General features: G+C 35.6%; 1 protein-coding gene across 6 annotated transcripts in view; it reads right to left on the reverse strand.

Moving 5' to 3' along the window:
- Positions 1–22,948, reverse strand: part of LOC121384648 (A-kinase anchor protein 13-like) — a 262,118-nt gene that overhangs the window by 204,087 nt on the left and 35,083 nt on the right. Inside the window, exon 1 of one of the 6 annotated variants that reach the window (XM_041515157.1) lies at positions 8,792–8,837. The exons of the other annotated variants lie outside the window; for them this stretch is intronic. Coding sequence (XP_041371091.1) covers positions 8,792–8,796 — 5 coding nt within the window. The 5' untranslated portion in view covers positions 8,797–8,837. Of the gene's footprint in view, positions 1–8,791; positions 8,838–22,948 lie in introns of those variants that run through there. 6 annotated transcript variants of the gene reach the window in all.

Genomic DNA, 22,948 nt, shown 5'->3' on the forward strand with positions numbered 1-22,948 from the left:
AGTTCCGTATTGGTGTGAGTGAAGTAAACTAAATTCCGTATTGGTTTGAGTGAAGTAAACCAAGTTCCGTAATGGTGTGAGTGAAGTAAACCAAGTTCCATAATGGCGTGAGTGAAGTAAACCAAGTTCCGTATTGGCGTGAGTGAAGTAAACCAAGTTCCGTATTGGTGTGAGTGAAGTAAACCAAGTTCCGTAATGGTGTGAGTGAAGTAAACCAAGTTCCGTAATGGCGTGAGTGAAGTAAACCAAGTTCCGTATTGGTGTGAGTGAAGTAAACTAAATTCCGTATTGGTTTGAGTGAAGTAAACCAAGTTCTGTAATGGTGTGAGTGAAGTAAACCAAGTTCCGTAATGGTGTGAGTGAAGTAAACAAAGTTCCGTGTTGGTGTGAGTGAAGTAAACCAAGTTTCATAATGGCGTGAGTGAAGTAAACCAAGTTCCGTATTGGCGTGAGTGGAGTAAACCAAGTTCCGTATTGGTGTGAGTGAAGTAAACTAAATTCCGTATTGGTTTGAGTGAAGTAAACCAAGTTCCGTAATGGTGTGAGTGAAGTAAACCAAGTTCCGTAATGGTGTGAGCGAAGTAAACCAAGTTCCGTATTGGTGTGAGCAAAGTAAACCAAGTTCCGTATTGGTGTGAGCGAAGTATTGGTGTGAGTGAAGTAAACCAAGTTCCATATTGGTGTGAGTGAAGTAAACCAAGTTCCGTATTGGTGTGAGTGAAGTAAACCAAGTTCCGTATTGCTGTGAGTGAAGTAAACCAAGTTCCGTATTGGTGTGAGTGGAGTAAACCAAGTTCCGTATTGGTGTGAGTGGAGTAAACCAAGTTCCGTATTGGTGTGAGTGGAGTAAACCAAGTTCCGTATTGGTGTGAGTGGAGTAAACCAAGTTCCGTATTGGTGTGAGTGAAGTAAACCAAGTTCCGTATTGGTGTGAGTGGAGTAAACCAAGTTCCGTATTGGTGTGAGTGAAGTAAACCAAGTTCCGTATTGGTGTGAGTGAAGTAAACCAAGACTTTGGAAAATCATGAATTTAAGCATTTTAACTTCAGAAACTTAAAATTAGGTTCATTTTCTTTATTCTATTAAAAATAATATATATTTTAAAGTTATTAATTCTAAAAATGGAATTTGTTATAATTTTGTCATTTTTAACCATTACATAACATGATACTGCACTGCTAATTTAATTACGATGTGAATGAATGAATGAATGAATGAATGAATGAATGAATGAATGACACATCAGCATAAAGGCAAACATGAACAAATGATAGTTTATACAAGCACTTTGTCTTGAAACAGTGTATGGAGCTATATGGTAAACAATAAATGAATGTTTTAAAATCTATTTGTATTTGCTGTTATTATTATACTTCATAAAATTACCTCAGTATGTTGCATAAAGTCCCAAACATACAATATATGCTGTAATTAGCTCTTTTTTCTGTAAATTTTAATTTTTACAGCAGTATACTTCTGTTATAAGTGAGGATGGTATCAGTTTGATCTCTTCAGTGGAAACATTAAGATATAATAGACTGACAGTGTAAGAAATCAGACAGCAAAGGGACAGGATATGAATGACAGTGTATCCATTAGTCCATCTGATATCAGTAAATAAAGTAAAGTGATTCTAATGAAGACAAGACTGACGTGGACAATCACAGCAATGAAATAGCAGTGGCGTGTAATCGCAGCATGCCATGATGTCAAGGAAGGATTCTGTGCATGGTGTCTTTAGAGAACAGACATCAAACAGTTATGGCTGGATCAAAGCGATCACACACCCGTAACTCTATACGGGTTTCGTCTTGCATCGTGATAAAACTCCAAACTGTTCAAGTTTGTTTTGTTTAACGACACTGCTAGAGCACATTGATTTATTAATCATCGGCTATTGGATGTCACTCATTTCGTAATTTTAACATACAAGTCATAGAGAGGAAACCCGCTACATTTGTCCATTAGTAGCAAGGGATCTTTAATATGCACCATCCCACAGACAGGATACCACATACCATTGCCTTTGATATACCAGTAGCGGTGTGTCTCACATACAGTTATTTCAATATTTCATTGTTACAGAGAAAAAGAAAAAATCTGCTGCTTCCACATAGATTACACCTAATAATAAGGAAGAAGGAAGAAATGTTTTATTTAACAACACACCCAACATATCTTTTTTAATTACGGTTGTACTGCATTAGAAATATGGCTAAGTACCACAAATAATGAGAGGAAACCAGCTATCGCCACTCAATGGGCTACTTTTTCTGATTAGCAGCAAAGGATTATATCACAGATGGGATAGTGTATACCCCGCCTGGCCTTTGTTATACCAGTTGTGGAGCTCCGGCTGAAACAAGAAATAGCCAAATGTGGCCCACCGACGACGGGGATCAATGATAGACCTACAGCATATCAAGTAAGCACTTTACCTGCCCCCAATAATGGGACCACATGTAAGAAAATTTCAACATTAATAGTACTTTCGTCTCCGAACGTAAACCTGGCAATGTATTTCGGACTTCCGCGTTTCATTTTCTAGTAAGGAATTGCATGAATGTTTGCACGCACTTGTGCAATTGCAAGCAATTATAGTCATTTCACATTTAAGCATTGTCCACTAGATGAATTTACTTCAGTATTTTTTTTTCTCGTACCAAATTGCACAGATGTTCCTTGCTTGTGCAATTGCAAGCAATTTCGGCAATCCATGTTTAAGCAGTGCCCACTAGATAAATTTACTTCTGGATTTCATTTTTCGTACCGATGTTCGCATACACCAATACAATTTTAGAACATTCATAAATGCATGTATACTAAAATAATCATCTGGCACACATGTAAGGGCGTTAAAAAGTAGTAGTAAGTAGAATTCAATTCTAACTATCATATAGGTTACCAGGCTATATTTTGTGGTAACCTGTAAATGGGTTACCAGACACAATGCTTATTTTGATGCCTACAATAATAAAGAAGCTAGTTTGTGTTGTTAAACAAAACAATCGTATAACTGGAGTAATGAGCCACATCCAACTCTTCCTATTGCTAAGAACTAAATTTATAAATAAACACATTTATGTATGTTAACTTCAGGTATTAAAGTTTGTTTTGTTTAACGACACCACTGGAGCACATTGATTAATGAATCATCAGCTATTAATTGGATGTCAAATATTTGGTAATTCAGGTATCAAACAAGAAAAACATGTTGTAAAGGTATTATTTGCTTTCCTGTATAATAATAGTATGAAAAAATCACAGACTGAAAATGGATGGGGGGAATGATACCATTTAATCATTTAGAATAACCACATACAAATATTTACATGCAAATTGCATACCTCAGGATATGCAAATGTTATTCCGAATCACCAACTACAAACAGCATATGTCTATAAAATCATACATACAGTTTGAAACTAATTAGTCCAGTAGAGTTGGTATGACAAGCTCCTACTATGGAGTATCCAGTGGAAATTTTCCTATTAACTCCATCGATATTTGAGTAAATGTTGTAACACTATTTCTGGTCAATCTATGTACAGCAGGTCATCAATTATTTGAGTAAATTTTGTAACACTCTCTTGCTGTCAATCCACATACAGCAGGCCATTAATTATTTGAGTAAATGTTGTAATACCATATGTGGTCTAGCTCAATGTAGGTACACCAGGACATCAAAGATTTGAGTACTTGTTGTACCACTATCTCTGTTCAAGCTATGTAGAGCAGGGCATCAATTATTTGAGTAAATGTTGTAACAATATCTCTACTCAATCCACATATAGTATGCCATCAATTATTTGAGTAAATATTATAAAACTATCTCTAGTCAATCTGCATATACCAGGCAATCTATTATTTGAGTAAATGTTGTGACACTACCATTGCTAATAATCAAGTGTACAGCTGGCTATCAATCATTTGAGTAAATGTTGTAACATTATCTCTGGGCAATCAATGTACAGTAGGCCATCAATTATTTGAGTAAATGTTGTAACACTATCTGTAGTCCAGCTCAGTGTAGGTACACCAGGTTATCAAACAGTTGAGTAACTGTTGTACCACTATCTCTGTTCAATCTATGTAGAGCAGGCCATCAATTATTTGAGTAAATGTTGTAACAAATATCTCTGTTCAATCCACATACAGTACACCATCAATTATTTGAGTAAATATTATAACACTATCTCTAGTCAAGCATATACCTGGCAATCTATTATTTGAGTAAATGTTGTAACACTATCATTGCTAATAATCAAGTGTACAGTTGGCTATCAATCATTTGAGTAAATGTTGTAACATTATCTCTGGGCAATCAATGTACAGTAGGCCATCAATTATTTGAGTAAATGTTGTAACACTATTTGTAGTCCAGCTTAATGTAGGTACACCAGGTCATCAAACATTTGAGTAACTGTTGTACCACTATCTCTGTTCAATCTATGTACAGCAGGCCATCAATTATTTGAGTAAATGTTGTAAAATCTTCTCTGGTTAATCCATGAACAACAGGCCATCAATCATTTGAGTAAATGTTGTAACACTATCTGTGCTTAATCCATATACAACAACACATCAATTATTTGAGTAAATGTTGTAACACCATTTATGGTCAATCAATGTACAAAAACTATTTCTGGTTGAACTCAATCTATGTACAGTGGGCCATCAATTACTTGAGTAAATGTTGTAACACTGTCTCTGGTCAATCCACACAGAGCAGGCCATCAATTATTTGAGTAAATGTTGTAACACTATCTCTGGTTCAACTCAATCTATGTACTGCAGGCTGGCTATTATTTGAGTAAATGTTGTAACACTATCTCTGCTCAACCCACATATAGCATGCCACCAATTATGTGAGAACTATCCGGCGGACCAGTTCGTTAACCCTACATCAGTGATACACGTGGACGTGATGTTTGATTTAAACAGTGTGTATTGTGTGAGAATGTTCTCAGTGGACCATGAAAACCACTCAGCTGTTGAAGAACATCCACACTAAGTGTTTATTAAGACAACAGACACATTAATGTGTACAAATAGGATGGCTTGATCACTCTACAGAACAGAGATTACAATATAATACAGGACATACATAAACAGGCATTATCGGAGATAAAGAAAGAAAGACAGACAGACAGACAGACAGACAGACAGACAGACAGACAGACAGACAGACAGACAGACAGACAGACAGAGAAAGTTTTATTTAAAGACACATTCACCATACATATGGTTAAGGACCACAGAGATAATGAGAGGAAACCTGCTGCTGTCACTCCATGGGCTACACTTTTTTTATTAGCAGCATGGGATCTTTTATATGCACCATCCCACAGACAAGAACATACATACGATGGATTTTATCACACATGCTGTGGAGCATTGGCTGGATCAAGAAATAGTCCAATGGACCGATAAACAGAGATCGATCTTAGACTGATCGTGCATCAGGCAACTGATTTACGACTGAGCTACGTCCCACCCCAATATGAGATAAAAAGTTAATACTAAATATGGTTCAGTGCCCAGGCGATATGTGGGTATATCATACTTATGATACATATCTTTGCTTTTAGTGCTTCAGAATAAAGGAAAGGAAATAAAGTTTGTTTAACACACTATATAGCCGGGTTCAAGATATACTCCTCTCAAATTGATAGCAACTTGTGAATTTGAGCAGGAAACATGTTGCCAAATTCAAATTATAATTGGCCAAATGAAATTTAAAGATAAATTACATCTTTAATGTTAAAGTAATCATGTTTTTTCTAAAAATCTTTTTATATCTAAAAATCCTAAATCTTTTACATGTAAACCCCTAAATTCAATTTTAGTAAAACACTTAAGCTCAAACCCTTAAAACATTTAAGTAAAACCTTAAACCTTTTAAATGGAAAAAGAATTTTTTTACAAATAAAACATAAAATGTAAAGCGCTGAAATCTCATTCTACATAAAATGATAAAGGCCTGAAATCTTTTGTTTGCAAAATTCTGAAATCATTTACACATAAACTTTAAAAAAACAAAAAAAACAAAAAACAAACACCTTCAACAAACCCATTCAATGTTTTTTTTTTATAATTATGTAAAAAAACACCACAAAAAAACAAACTTTTATATATAAATATTGATAAAATCCCAAATTTTATAAAGCAAACCTGAAAACAAGTAAAACCTTTAAACCTTTTTCATGCAGAAACTTTACTTTTTTAATATGTGAACCTCTGACATCTATAATACACTTAAATAAAATTTACAACCATAAGTGTCCATAGTTAAGACAAATCATGATACAACCAATAAACCAAATGGTTGTCAGAACCTTTTATATGTAAACCTCTAACATCTACAATACTTGCAAATATTTCTGAAAATATTTCTTTGAACAGCACTTCACAGTTACAACCGTAAGTGTCCATAGTTTAGACAAATCATGACACAACCAATACTCCGACGGTTATCAAAGTAAAGATCACATATTTTACACACAACAAATCTCTCACCTTTATAGAATTAAGTTATAAGTCGTACTGGTCGCTTATCTTTATCTACCAGTATCCGCAGGTATTCATGATGTTTTGGCACAAAACGGAGACAGAAAAACATTTGATTACGAAAACCCAGGTCCCACACTAACACTGGCTGGGACAGACAATCAGGGCAAATTAAAATCAGTGAGATTGAGTTTGGAGGCGTAAATAACAAACTGTGCTGCTGTTGCTGGCTTGCTATGGCAGGCAAATCTCTCCACTGATGAAGTGATCAGCATTGATTTCCAATCTACGGAACTGAACTGCCGCGAAACGTGCCCGGTTACAGCACGCGTACGCAGTCTGTACACCAGTATGACAGCAGTGTCGTTCACAGATTGCGTATAGTTATAAAATAATGAAGAAAGGCTCATTTAAAAAAACGAACAGAAAGGACAGGAATGTTTGTTTAACAACACATCAATACGTTTTAAAGTACAGCAATTGGATATCTTAACATTTGGTTATTTTGACACTTGGTTTGGAAAGGAAAGGAATGTTTCTTTAATGATACATCAATATGATTTAAAGTACAGCTATTGGGTGTCTTAACATTTGGTTATTTTGACACTTGATTTGGAAAGGAAAGGAATGTTTCTTTAATGATACGTCAGTATGATTTAAACTATGGCTATTGGATGTCTTAACATTTGGTTATTTTTACACTTGGTTTGGAAAGGAAAGGAATGTTTCTTTAATGACACGTCAATATGATTTAAACTATGGCTATTGGATGTCTTAACATTTGGTTATTTTGACACTTGATTTGGAAAGCAAAGGAATGTTTGTTTAACAACACTTCAGCACATTTTAAACCATGACCATTTGGTGTCAAACATATACATGTAGCTTTTTTCAATCCATTTAAAAAAAATAGAGGACAATTACACAATAATCATTCCACTGATATTACTATTAACTTCAAAGATTCAAAGAATAGAAAAGAAATAAACAGATCTTTAACATTTTAAACTATGGCTATTTGGTATCGAGCATTATGATGATTTTGAAATTTCGTCTTGGGAGAGGAGAAATCTAATACCACTACATAGACTACTCCTATAAAAAAATTTTTATAATAAAATAAAAAAATAAAAAATTAGAAGTAAGGGATCTTTGAAACATTCAGGATAAGAATATAGTTTTAGCTTATTTAATCATAGGAAATGTTTTAAAGTTAAAGCTACATTGTAAACATTTCTATTAAATAAATGCTTTCAATAAAATGCTCGCTTAATCAAGTGCTGATATCGCTAATATATATCTTATTCAAAATTAAAGTAAATTTTATATCGAGAGCAACTGCACTCAATCATTTTAGGAGCCGCCTTTTGCTCATCATCGATTTTCAAACAATAAACACTGCAAAAATATTTTGAACAAATTGATTTTGCAAATGATATAGTGTTTTTCAAGTGAACAAAATTAGTTCATAATTTTTTTTTGAATACTTAGCAACTGTTAATTTTAAAATGTAAACATTCATCATGTAACCAACTTCAACTTTGCGTTCCCGTCGGTGGACCCACTGGACTATTACTCGATCCAGCCAGTGCACCACGACTAGTATGTGCAATCCTATCTGTGGGATGGTGCATATAAAAGATCCTTTGCTACTAGCTCCCTATCTTTTATTCTTTAGAACGACCATCAAAACTGCACCAAACTTCCTTCATCAAAATGCGCACTCGTTTCCCTTTGGCTTAATCCTACGGGACATTCCAAATTACATAGCACCATACCACCCCCCACCTGTTACCAACAACGGTTGGACTGCTGGCCCTCCCTTGCACGTGTCAGTGCAGGTGGTCCCTCCTTCACCCACCCCAACCCTTTCCTGTCCTGGATGGAGGAAACGGCTGAGGCTGAGGCTGGTACTTGTGCCCAGGACAGGCATGCGCTACAACAGCTTGCTCTGAATGTGCGCATTGAACAATTTCCCAATTCCCAATGGGAAAATGTTGCAGGTTTCCTCTCTAAGACAATATGTCAGAATTACCAAATGTTTGGTATCCAACAGAGACAAACAGAAAGGAAACCCTCTGTCACCATAGAGGTTACACCTACTGAGAAAAAAAAAGATCAGAAAGAGATCTTTAATATCCACCAAGTCAAGATTCGACAAATCCACTAGCCCCAGACAGGACAACATTAACTTGCACGGCAATGCAAATTCACAGAATATACTACATTAAAAACCTGCCCACACTGACACCAAAGTATGTGAATATATATTTATACTTACATCATTGATATCTATCACTTGATTAAATATCTATCACTTGATTAGTGCCTGCTATGATTACTACACAGGCTGGCACCAACATATTCAGTGCTCATGAGCCCAGCAAATCAATTTCCTGTTCACAATAGGCCCACCTGAGTCCATACTCTGTCTACCAATCAGTGCCTGACTTCTATTTCCTATTAGCCAATCAATAAATCACTTACATGACAGAACTGCATGGGGAAGCATCTATCACCTTCACTTGGGGAACACCACTGTTAAGTGTAATTCACACACACTATTAATACATTCTTATGAACTAATAAGTGTCAAACAGGAGAGTAACAAATGATTATTTGTAAACAAAACAAAAATAAAACAAACACACAACAGGCCAGTATGAACAATATCTGGAGTGTGGGGGGGGGGGGGGGGAGGAGAGAGAGGGAGGGCACAATCTCCAGTAAACAGTGAAGGGGAGATCAGTTTCAAGAGGGGGAGGCACAAGCCTGAATTTTATCTTTATTTTTAGAGCAGGATGAAAAACAAATATTTTAAACTGAGTGGGGGGCACAGGCACCCCACTTCTCAGTTCCTACGGGCCTGTACAATTATCAATACTTGTTCTTTCTTCAGTCACATGAAACCCTCAAACTGCTATAAAATAAGTACGAACAAGTGAGTAACAATCCTCCCCCCCCCCCCCCAACTTCCACCACCCCCACCTACAACTGTCAATACTTAATTGTTTTTCCACCATGTAATAAATCAAACTCCCCAACTGTTATCTCAAAAAGTACTCCAGCAATCCAGCAACTAGAGCTATTCACAGAACTACAGTGTAATCAATGTCACCATGCAGTGATAAAGACCTATTTGAAATCACGTCACGTTTCCAGAGGCTGGTTCCCGCAAATAAAGGACAAATTTACTGTCACATTAAATGAAGCTAAGCAATCCAGAGATCAGATTAGTCATTACTCTATTGAATTACCTCAACAAGATGAACATATAGAGTGTTAGTTAAATGGGATGCAATGGTACATGGGTGCATACACAGGTCAATAGTTAAAGTGTTAGTTAAATGGGATGCAATGGTACATAGATGTATACACAGGTCAATATATATAGTGTTAGTTAAATGGGATGCAATGGTACATAGATGCATACACAGGTCAACATATAGGGATTGATCCTAAACCGACTGCACTACGTCCCACTCCCAATTATGGGGAGATAATTTCACTTAACTTTTGTTTTCCCCATTTCTGTACAGGTTTTTACATCCTCCACATTTGTCATCTAACAAAGAAATAACTGTCAAATCTAAATGCATAGGAAACTGTACAATTTAGGGATTACAGCATTTGTAGTTACACCAATCTAGGTAAAAATTAAATCTCAATAACAAAAGCATTAGCATATTCAAGTCCACATTCTCTGCATAAGGCAGTCCAAAGCTGTGTTCAGCTTGGAACATTTTGTTCAGTATTGCACTGTTATTTGCCACATGCTCCTTTCGGATATCTGTACACAATTATAAACCATTAAACAGTTGTTGCTAAGCAATTTTTTAATTAAATAGATTCAGTTGATAATGAAAAAAAAAAAAAAAAAAAAAAAAATTCCCAGTTCTGAAATGGCAGACAATGACATTGACTCTGGGTTCATGATATGCCCAACATGTCCGTCATGCAGCAAGTTGAGAAGCCAGGAATGTTCTGTTAACTTGGAACACAAAGACTACAGAGCCAACAAGAGATGTGGAAAAACATCGTCATAACCATCGGTGACTTGTTTGACTTCATCTCCAGCTATACTGGAGAATTGTTTTCAAAGGATTAGCCGTCCACAGCTTCACGAGAAGCAAGTCTTTGTTACGTTTGTATCATCCATGGTGGAACAACGAGTATGAAATATTTGACAATATCAGCCCGCATATTGTTATAATAAATTAAATAAACAGGAGACAGGCAGACCCAGTGATCAAACAAGATTCCAGCTGACCTGGCACTGGATTCAAACATATAACTGGACTTCTGCACTAAACAAAACAAACCAACTGCCATTTATGATTTATATCTATATTAATAATATTCAAGCCAACTTAACTATCTGCAATATTTATGAGGGTTTTTTTCATAACAGTGTTCAAAATAAGCACTTAATTGTCCATTTGTCCTGACAAGTGAAAATATGTTCTGACAAGCAAAATGTACCTCCAATGGTTATCTAGCGGACAAGTGAAAATGTTCAAAGCAATTTCATTTTGAGTACTCAAAAACATCAACCTTGTACTTAAATAAAACAAACTACTTATTTGGACAAGTGAAAATATTGACAGACAAGTAGATTTCTAAATGTACTTTTCTGGTGGACTAAAGTAGTGTCATAAATAGAATAAAAATGATTTTCGTCAATTATTTCTTTCATAGTAAACGGACTAGTAAATATTTTGTAAATACCTATTTAATGATACTCTACCTAATTTAGCATTTACTTGTTTGGGCTCTCATTGATGTACAAGGTGGTGTTTACTCTTGAAATTAAAATAAAGATGTCAGTAAACAGGAGATTTGTGACCTTTATTGGAACAGACTATAACACATTTTGATGATATGTGTCAATTTCATTTACCCTTAAACAAACTTTTAATTTAAAACTGCAAGCTAACTGATTATTTTGAATTGCAGCATAAATTATTAATTATGACCAGCATATTTAGTGAATATAAATTCAATATAAGTACATTAGAAATTTACACAATCTTACAACCACTTAAAGGTGCAATATCATAGTTATATGCAAGCATCTGTTTGTGATAAAGATTCTCTAATAAAAATGTATTTTCTACTAGCAGATAAAATTATTTCCTATAATCATTGATGGGCATATAGTTAAAGGTGTAGACTTTAAATGTTAAAGCAAAATTTAATAAAAATATGATTTGCAATAGCTGTCATTATGCAACTTTGAGATAGCACCTTTAATACCAGTTTAATAGATCACAAACTCAAAATGGTTCTTGACAGTTCTGCTCAGAAGTTACTTATAAATGTGTACAAATATTTAGTTTTGGAGAGGAATAGGGGTAAACCATCATCAGAAACGGTCCCTCACATATTGTAACAGCAATGAAATTGACATACATGTATGTGGATCAATTTTTTTATAGTCTGTTCCAATAAAGAGCACAAATCACCAGTTTACTAACATATTTCTTTTGAATTTCAAGAGTAAACACCAACTTGTACATCAATGAGAGCCAAAACAAGTAAATACTAAATTAGGTAGACTATCATTAAATAGATATTTACAAAATATTCACGTCTGTTTAATATGTAAGAAACAATCCACGAAAATCATTTTTATTCTATTTCCGACAGCACTTTAGTGAACATTTCTATCACTGTTTACATTTTAGTAATATTAAATACCTTTTAAGTGAAACTGAAAAATTTACCTTCTTCCTCATCATATTTTAAAATTTGATATCACCGAACATTAAAACACATTAATTTGACCATATTCGAAAGAGATTTCTTTTTACAGGATAACATACAATGACCTATATATAACTACATGTACTACACATTGCCAGTGGTCTGCAAACAAAGCTGGTTTTTAACCTCACATATATATCCAGTGTAACATCTGCATCAAATGTGTGGAGCACAGGAACCAGTTTGTTCTGTGGCACATAAACTCCATTAGAATGTCTCCAAATCACTTTACAGTACTTAACAAAACTGACGCCCAGGCTTTCCGGCAGAAAATAATTCCAGGGAAGGTATCAAATACAAAGCTCACCCTGTCCAGTGCCAAATTAGCCAAGTGCTAATTTTCATGCAAAGTGTTTACAGCATTTAGTCTTTGGCAGATAAAATTGTCTATGTTAATCGGTATTTGTCGAAGCTCTACCGAGACGAATACCAATTAACTAGACGAGGTTGATATTTTCCATATTAAAAAACACGAGTAGCGAATTCTATTTATCCTATAGCACTTCTAAAATAACATTTTAATTAAATTTTTAGTAAATCACAGACTAAAGTCATCAACTTCGGTAATATGATGTCATCATGATTAGCACAAATTAGTTTGATGTCATGCATATTTATCCTATAACTTACTCATCATATCCATGTCATAAGCCCATGTGATAATTTTAGTGTATTAACCCGGTTAATAATGGTATGCAAGTTTGCAAGGTCTCTAGGTAATGTGTTGCTGTGGATGGGTCATTTACTTACAAGCCAACAAGACCTGTCTACCTGAGCGTAACGTTTTCAAAGATTTATGATTTAGTTAAAATGCGTGATGTCAAACTAATTTGTGCTAATCATGATGACGTCATATTACTGTGGACATGTGTGTGTGTGTGTGTGTATATATATATATATATAAAACTGGTAAAAATGTATCCATTAATTTCTAACATTTTCACACTTGCAGACACCCTGATGCCTAGTACATAATATACATCTATTTACAAACTTTGAAGAATTTTTAAATAGTATCGAGAGTTGAGGCAAGTAATTTATTACTTACAACCCTGCACCATCATTATGTGTTGTTTATGTCACCGTCTGTCAAATGCTAACTGCATTATATGCAAGTAGGTCACAGTGATATGAAACAAGTGTCATTACAAGTTTGGTTTTATTACTTTTATATTTTATTACTTTTATTCACCAATCAAAATACAGCAGGATGCTTCAGGGCTATGGGGAATGTGTGTGTGTGTGTGTGTGTGTGTGTGTGTGTGTGAGAGAGAGAGAGAGAGAGAGAGAGAGAGAGAGAGAGAGAGAGAGAGAGAGAGAGAGAGAGAGAGAGAGAGAGAGAGAGAGAGAGAGAGAGAGAGAGAGAGAGAGAGAGGGAGAGACAGACAGAGAGGAGAGGAGAGACAAAGAGACACACACAGAGAGAGAGAGAGAGAGAGAGAGAGAGAGAGAGAGAGAGAGAGAGAGAGAGAGAGACAGAGACAGATACAGAGACAGAGAGACAGAGAGACAGAGACAGAGACAGTGTGTAAGGCACCTGTTACAGGTGATGGATCCATAACAATAACATTTAACAAGACAAAAATAAAACATATATAGAATAGTATACACATGTACAGTACTTGGTTTTTGAAAATTGTAGGCAAGTGGAAAATCGCACACCTCAATATGCTAAGGCGAGTGAAAAATCACTCTCCAAAATAAATAAAATAGGCAGTGTAGCTCCGATTGGATTTTGACTGGTACGTCTACAAATTTGTCTATTAAACCAGTATTTTCCTGATTTATTCAACAAAGAGAAATACCAGTTTAACGACTGCATGGAAGCCACTGTTTTAAATTTGTATTGTTTTAATAAAAGGACCTTCCTATCAGTTAATTATTATTAAATGAGCTATGAAAACTGTTGATTTTTGTAAACAGTGGAAATAAATATACCCATCTATTTTACGTGCGCCGTTTGTTGAGTGTACCGTGTGCTGTTTTTCACACTCGTCAGATTGAAAGTATGTGCGCTGTATGAGCACAATTGCACCTGCACACCTTCAAAAGCAAGGTCTGCATGTATACATACCTTTGAATGTTTCGCTACTAAGATTATAATTTCTTTAGAACAGTTAACCACCTATATTACAGGTGATAGATTAATATCCATAACAATAATATTTAACAAAAACAAAAACAATAAAAGAAGAAATAGAAGGAAAGAAGGAAATGTATTATTTAACGACTCACTCAACACATTTTATTTACAGTTATATGGCATCAGACATATGGTTAAGGACCACACAGATATAGAGAGGAACCCGCTGTCGCCACTTCATGGGCCACTCTTTTCGATTAGCAGCAAGGGATCTTTTATATGCACCATCCCACAGACAGGATAGTACATACCACAGCCTTTGTTACACCAGTTGTGGAGCACTGGCTGGAATGAGAAATAGCCCAATGGGGCCACCGACAGGGATCGATCCTAAACCGACCGCGAATCAGGTGAGCGCTTTACCTCTGAGCTATGTCACGCCCTCAGAAGAAATAGAATACACATGTACATATGCCTTTGAATGTTTTACTACTGAGATTCTGATGGCCTGCTGTAACTGTTACAAGTGATGGATCAATATCCATAACAGTAACATTTAACAACAAGACAAACAAAACAGAAGAAATAAAAAAGAATAGAATACACATTTACACATACACGCATCTTTGGATGTTTTGCTACTAACAGTTTTATTTTTCTAGTACTGTTAACCACCTATTACAGATGATGGATTAGTATCCGTAACAATAACATTTAACATGACAAAAATACAAGAAGAAATAGAATACAACAAACATGTACACCTACTTTTGGATGTTCTGCTACTAAGGTTTTGATTTCTCTAGTACATTTAACCACCTGTTATAGACGATGTATAAATATCCATTATAACAACATTTACCAAGACAAACAATAAAAGAAATATAATAGATTACAAATGTACACGTACCTTTAGATGTTTTGCTTCTAAAATTTTGATTTCTGTAGTACAGTTAACCACCTGTTACAAGTGATGGATCAATATCCATAACAATAACATTTAAGAAGATAAAACATGAAAGAAATAGAACAGGTGATGGATTAATAACCATACCAAAAAAACAAAGAGAACAACTTGAATGGTATACACATGTACACATACCTTTGGATGTTTTGTTAATAAGAGTTTGATTTCTCCAGTACATTTAACCAGATGTAACAAGTGGCATGTGTCAGTTAAAAAAGTTTGCTTTTGTTAAACGACATCACAAGAGCACACTGATTAATTAATTACAAGCTATTAGATGTCGAACATTTGGTAATTCTGACATATATTCTTAGAGAGGAAACCTGCTACATTTTTCCATTAGCAGCAAGGGATCTTTTATATGTACTTTCTCACAGACAGGAAAGCACATACCACAGCCTTTGACCAGTCATGGTACACTAGTTGGAATTAGATTTTTAAAAAACCCACAATCAGTTGAAAGGATCCACCGAGATGGTTTGATCCTGCGACACAGCACCTCAGGCGAGTAATCAACCGACTGAGCTATATCCCGGCCCTTGAATGTGTCGCACTGATACTTTGTCCACATGCAGTAGACTGAAGTGATTAAATATTCCATAACAACCGCAAGTGTACAGACCTACATATTTAACCTGTGTAACACAATCTGCTGCATGTGTAATCAGCAACAACTAAGCGATGTCTGCTCAGGGCTAGGGTAGTTTGGTAAATACAAAAATGCAGGCAATTACCAATCAGATTAATGCTGGATGATCATCAGAAGGGATTTAATTATCATCATCCCAAATACAACAAGTCTTTCTTTTGAATTTCCACCAAGAGATGTATGATGGGAGCACAATCCAGCTGTGGGAGATCTTCTGTCTTAGGTTTGGTGGGAGGTCTAAGATCTTCTGTCTAAGGTTTAGTGGGAGGTCCAAGATCTTCTGTCTAAGGTTTTGAATGAGATCTGTCTAATGTTGGTGGAAGATCATCTGTCTAAGGTTTGGTAACACAGGCCTCAAATTTGGCAAATTAGATTCTATGCAAGCTAGGTAAAGCAGTACACAGGACAAGGGACAATAAACGATAGGAATGTTTGTTTAATGATAATATATGGGTATTATGAAAGTAGAATCATGTTGCTGCCCCATGGCCATTCCTACAAAACTACAGCAAATAATCTTTATTAGTACTCCCCCCTCCCCCAGAACAAGATTGTATTACTATATACCACTATGTTTGACAGGAGAGGATTGTGCTACTATATATAGGACAGGATTGTGGTACTATAAACTATTATGTTCGATGGTGATGAGGGAAACAGTAGTTACATTTTCCACAATTTCCTTCCAACAAGTTTTACGCTGATCAAGGGGATTTCTGCTGTATAAAACAAGTGGAGGTTTATTTTGACATTCTCTGGAAAGCATACAGGAATATTTACACTACTGTTTAACCTTTTGTAAATGCATGTCATTGCAATTATAAGGGTATGGGATTTACCTCATTTTATATACCCTCTGGAAACATCCTTGGCTGTTGTGACAGCTGTGAACAACATTTATTTTTAAACCAACTGACAGTGGTCAAATGTTTTATTCAATGACATTCTACATTTGGTAAACAATGGATGATGCTGGGTAAGCAGTCCATGTGAATTTATGAAAAAGAATTCGCCTCTTTGGCATTAATTAGTTGCTTTTTTAACTCAATTAATTAGTTGCTTTTTTTTGTGATTCACATCGTCATGTATTATCTACTATAAAAAAAGGTGTAGCAGGCTGCACAAATTAAATTGAATTACGTACAGTAATTATACACTGTAAGTACTATGGTAACACAGAACTTCTGCAAGTGCCACAGTCAGATTTTTACACCAAAAAAACCCCCGATGACATAAAATAACAAACTGTAAAAATTTTGTTTTTTTAAATGAAAAAACAAATAAACAAACACACGATAACATTATTTGTGTAGTGGGTATGCTGACTTGTTTTTAAATGCACATGAAAGCAACCCGGTTTATACAATTTTGCAAGTGGTGAGTGATGTCATTAATAACTGCCTCCCACATGTCTGATATAATAATTGTGGAAGAGGCTTTCGTTATAACCACAGAGCTATATAATGACGGCAACTCAATGATGAACTCACCGACAGATCAGAAATGCTATGATGAAGAATTCCCTCACGATAGAATTAAAGAGGATCCCAGTAAATTAAATAGGATTATCAGCATCCACTGAAGAAAATGACAAAGTCTTGACCTCGTGAGACACTTTGTGTGTGCAGGTCTTCGTGTTATCTTGTTTGCCATGTAATCAGGAGAGAGGACTGGGGTAAAGTAAGATCCAAATAGTGGGTGGGTCGGTTGGATGATTGGGTGAATGAATATATCAGTCAGTGAATGAGTGAGTATGTGAGCATGTAATATTTAAGTGAGTGTTTGTATGTGTGTCTGTGGTGTGTGTGTGCACATCTGTGTGTGTTTGTGTGTGTGTGTGTGTGTGTGTGTGTGTGTGTGTGTGTATGTGAATGGTGTAGACCGTGGACATCGTTAGAAAACACACCCACGAAGTGAGGACCTGGTGCAATCCGTGGACGCCCACGGTCCGATTTCAATTAAAATGACTTTTACATTGTTACAAATGGTGTTCTATCTTGGTCTATGTTGATTTTATTGATAGTCCACACAATGGGGGTTTCATGCGATTTTTGTGTATATGTGTGTATACTGTCCTGATTGTTGTGTGTGAACTTCCAGCCTGCAATGTCCTTGGTGCTGCGTTACCGTGCGTATTGCCTGAGCGGACATGATTGCGCATGCGCGTCAAGTACAAAAAGCGCCATGCTACGAGGACATGGAAGAAGTAAGTATGGTAAGTTTTTTGTGGGGTTTTTTTAATAATTAATGTGAAAATAATTGAACAACATTCACAATAATCGTGTTCTAATTCCTACAATGTCAACATGCGTGTTTATTATGTAAACTAATAGTTTCATGCTATTAGTGCAAGTTTTATTAAGTGTCAACGCATACGTTGAGCAGACATCAACATCATAAAACACCATTTTTAAATGCCACTTAAATATTCAAAATATTTCACCTATTATTGCTTTAAAGGCAATACAAGTATATACATTTTATGGTGACATTTTATAGCAGGACTTGAAATAGTTTTGATCCTAAAATATTTGGCTAATAGTTGGGCTGGCTAAAACTAGTAGAAGATACTTCTGTTTTTTACACAGAAACTGAGAAAGGTCAGCAAAATAATGAATAAGTGAAATCAGCCTATAATCTATATATGTGATCTACAAACGTATGTTATACTGATATGTTAATATGGGTAAGATGTTTATTTTTGCCATCTTAAATATTATTATGATTTCGGCCTGCAGACTTTCTATCCAGAATGAAAGAATATTCAGTAACAGTTTCATGGAAATTCTACCTCTGCATAGTAAATATCTACTAAATATCTATACTATTTCTCTTCAAATAATACTATATTTAATTAACCACAAAATGCCATTCCCTATTTTTGTATTTAATTAATGAAGCCATGTGTTATATTTTTAAAATGATACATGCTGGTTTTCATTTAACAGAACTGGTTGTGGATTCTGAAGATTTCAACAATGAGAAAACTGACACACAGCAAGAACCTCTGGGTAAATTGAAATATTATTATTTTTATCTCTTGAGTCTGAAACAAAGACTTTTGTCTTGGATCTGCACAAAGGTCAATTTTAACCTTGCACATTTAAAAAAAAAATCAATTGACCAATGGAATGAAGATACTGCCACATGTAAATGCTAAAACACGCAATATCATTTCAAAGTTTGTTGTGGCACAAACTATACCCTTTTAGCTTCATAGAAGTATCATCTACTTGATTTGCCCACACATATTCCTTTCCTTTTCTAAAATGAAATAAAAGATATTGTTGCCATATACTTGTTAAATGAGTCCTTATAGAGATTTCTGGAATAAACGATAAGCACTTCTCAAACATGAACATTTGGATGTGTATGTTATTGAAATATCTTTATCATTGTATTAACAGCTTTTTTTTCCAGGAGTTTGAGTTCCAGAGTTGGATTCTGAAAATATTGATGTCAACAGTGTTGACGCACAACTAGAACCTTTGCGTAAACTGAAATGTTTTTTGTTGTTGTTTTGTAAAGCCTTGCTCATCCAATATAAGTTAATTTGGATTTTTCTGTCTTTTGAATGAAACAAACTTAAATATATACAAATGTAGCTTTTCTAAATATTTATGGTCATTGTATTCATATTAAATGGGTATTAGTACATATGGATGTATACACCTTAAAGCACTTATATAAAGGAGAGCTTTTGGCTATGCAAATTCACTCTGCATAAGCTTGTTATTGAGATATTGTCATCATCTCTAGTGTCCTTTGACTTTTACATCAATGCTTGTAGTGTTTACTGTTCTGATTGTGGGAAAGTGGTAGAAATAGCCTATCTTTGTGGTGGGCGAGTGTTTTACTTTGGCAGATACCTAAAGAAAAAGGTGCCGAAAAGTATTTTAGCAATTGGTTTTCTTTCCTTTCATTTCCATGTATTGATTATTATTTATCTGTTTCTAGGGGTTCCAGTCATCACAAAGATTGTAGAGCAGACACCCAATGACAGTAAGAGTTGTTTCTTTATACTACTTTCACTGTTGTGCAAATAAGTAAATAATTCCCATTGCTGTACTAACCATATTTAATATGTAACACATTTGCATGGACTCACTTTGACTACTCTTCAAGTTCTAGTATACTGTACCATAACATGATCTTACTTCTTTAAATTTGGTAATTAAATTAAAATTATATTGGATTGGAATACCAAACCTCACTATTTTATGAGCCAACTCGATTTAACTGAACCACAAAGGTGGGAATTCCATGTTAACTCTAGCAGACATTTTCATGTTCATAAGAGGACCCATTAAATAGGCCAATGATCTGGTATGGTACATATATGCATTAACATTTATATGTTATACATTTCAGTGTCACCAAAATCCGTGCCTAGACACAAACGAGTAGCTTGGTCTTCTGCTGAAACAGAAGCTGTGCTGAGACAGTTCGCTACTAATATAGCAATGAAGGTGTTACCAGGAAAGAGACAAATTGAAGACGTATTGTTTTCAGAACCAGTTTTAGCACATCGTTCTTAGAAAAATGTCAAGGATTTTATTCGAAACCACATAGTCAGCAAAAATAAACTGTAGTTTACAAGGGGACATTTATAGTTACTAAGTATTTGATTAGGTTTTCACTTCACAGTATTACTTAGCTTTGTTTTCAAATCCAGTTTTAATACAGTTTTTATGGACGGATATAAAAGTATTTAAAAAATCGCATAGTGAACAAACAATTTACAATTGTAACTATTAATATTATGTCAAATAAAAGACATTTTTATTTTATTGGCTTCTTTGTATACTAGTATTACATATCGTCAGAAAATATCTGAATAAATTGCACTTGACATGTAATAGGAATGGTCCAAAGCAAAGTAATAGAAACATTTTTAGACCGCTTTCTGTTTTTTCATTTTTGGGGCGGGACGTAGCCCAGTGGTAAAGTGCTCGCTTGATGCGCAGTCGGTTTAGGATCGATCCCCATCAGTGGCCTCATTGGGCTATTTCCCGTTCCAGCCAGTGCTCCACAACTGATGTAACAAAGGCCGTGGTATGTACTATCCTGTCTGTGGGATGGTATATATAAAAGATCCCTTGCTGCTAATCGAAAAGAGTAGCCCATGACGTGGCGACAGCGGGTTTCCTCTCTATATCTGTGTGGTCCTTAACCATATGTTTGACGCCATATAACTGTAAATGCAATATGTTGACTGCGTCGTTAAATACATTTCCTTCCTTCTTTTTTAATTTTATTAATGACTTTTGAAACATTAAAACTTGTTTTTGTCAAAACCCATAATTTTTTCATAGCCAGCGTGGTTGTTGTGCCTCGAACTGAACAGCAGACATATCAAATATGGTTGTGTATACTTATTGTCGTGCTTACATCCAATTAAGGTTCAAGCACGCTGTCATGGGCACATCGTGCAGCTTCCTGAGCATCTGTTCAGGACAGATGTTAATATTAGTAGAAGAGACGAAACCCGCTATCACCAAACTAGTGTAGCTACTATTTCCTATAAGCAGCAAGGGATCTTTTATATGCACTTTCCCATAGACAGGCCTTTGTTAATCCAGTTATGGAACCACTGGTCGGTGTAAGTAGTTACACTTTCCCATTGAGCCTTGCGGAGCACTCTCATTGGGTCGGACTCAATATCGATATTAAAACATACAATGCCTCGACTGAGTTTCGATCTCAGTACCTACCAGCCTCATGTCCGATAGCTTAACCACTGTGCCACCGAGGCTGGTGTATCAGATATGAAAGCCATCCATTAAAGAATGCAGAACTAAATGTGTTAATACAATGTGTGTCTGCACTGTGTTTGCATTATTAATCTAAAAATCTATATGCAGATGTATTTGTGTCCTCTGCCTACGTTCATGATGTGTGTGTCCTCGGTGTGTATAATCAGTATGTGTGTGCGTCCTCTGTCTGACTTTGTTAATATGATGTGTGTGTCCTCAGTGTGCATGTATTATGAATACATTTATCCTCTGTCTGCCTGTGTTAATACAAAGTGTGTCCTCAGTGTGTATAATCAGTATGTGTGTGCGTCCTCTGTCTGACTTTGTAAATATGATGTGTGTGTCCTCAGTGTGTATAATCAGTATGTATGTGCGTCCTCTGTCTGACTTTGTTAATATGATGTGTGTGTCCTCAGTGTGTATAATCAGTATGTGTGTGCGTCCTGTGTCTGACTTTATAAATATGATGTGTGTGTCCTCAGTGTGTATAACCAGTATGTGTGTGTGTCCTCTGTCCGACTTTGTTAATATGATGTGTGTCCTCGGTGTGTATAATCAGTAAGTGTGTGCGTCCTCTGTCTGACTTTGTTAATATGAGTTGTGTGTCCTATGTGTGCATGTATTATGAATACATTTATCCTCTGTCTGCCTGTGTTAATACAAAGTATGTCCTCAGTGTGTATATATTGTCAACTATATTTGTGTGTCCTAAGTCTGCCTATGTTAATATGATGCGTGTCCTCACTCTCAATAGTATCCTTTTGTGTATCGTGTGTATTATCATAATGTGAGATGAGTGAATCATAATATTATTACCAAATGTTGGACACATCTCACATAAAACTGTCCACGCTCTGCATGTACATTGCCAAATGGTGTGTCCTCAGTTTTACCACATCAGTCGCATACAAAATACACGTGTGTCCTCACTTTGATAGGTCTGGTAAACACAGTGAAAGTCATCATATTTCAATGCCAATGCACATGCTACTTAAGGATGTTCTATAAGTGGCATGTGCAAAAGCACACCACTGTATATTTAAAACTAAGCAAGTCCACTATCTGTGGGTATGGGACGCAGGTCCACACTTTACATCTTTAACAAACATGTGTGTGTGTGTGTGCACGTGCATTTTGTGTGCCTTGACTGGGATCCGAACCCAGTACCTATCAGCCTGTAGACCGATGGCCTAACCACGCCGCCACCGAGGCTGGTA

Source organism: Gigantopelta aegis, chromosome 2 (assembly GCF_016097555.1).
Source record: "Gigantopelta aegis isolate Gae_Host chromosome 2, Gae_host_genome, whole genome shotgun sequence".
In the NCBI taxonomy this organism is placed as follows: Eukaryota; Metazoa; Mollusca; class Gastropoda; order Neomphalida; family Peltospiridae; genus Gigantopelta; species Gigantopelta aegis.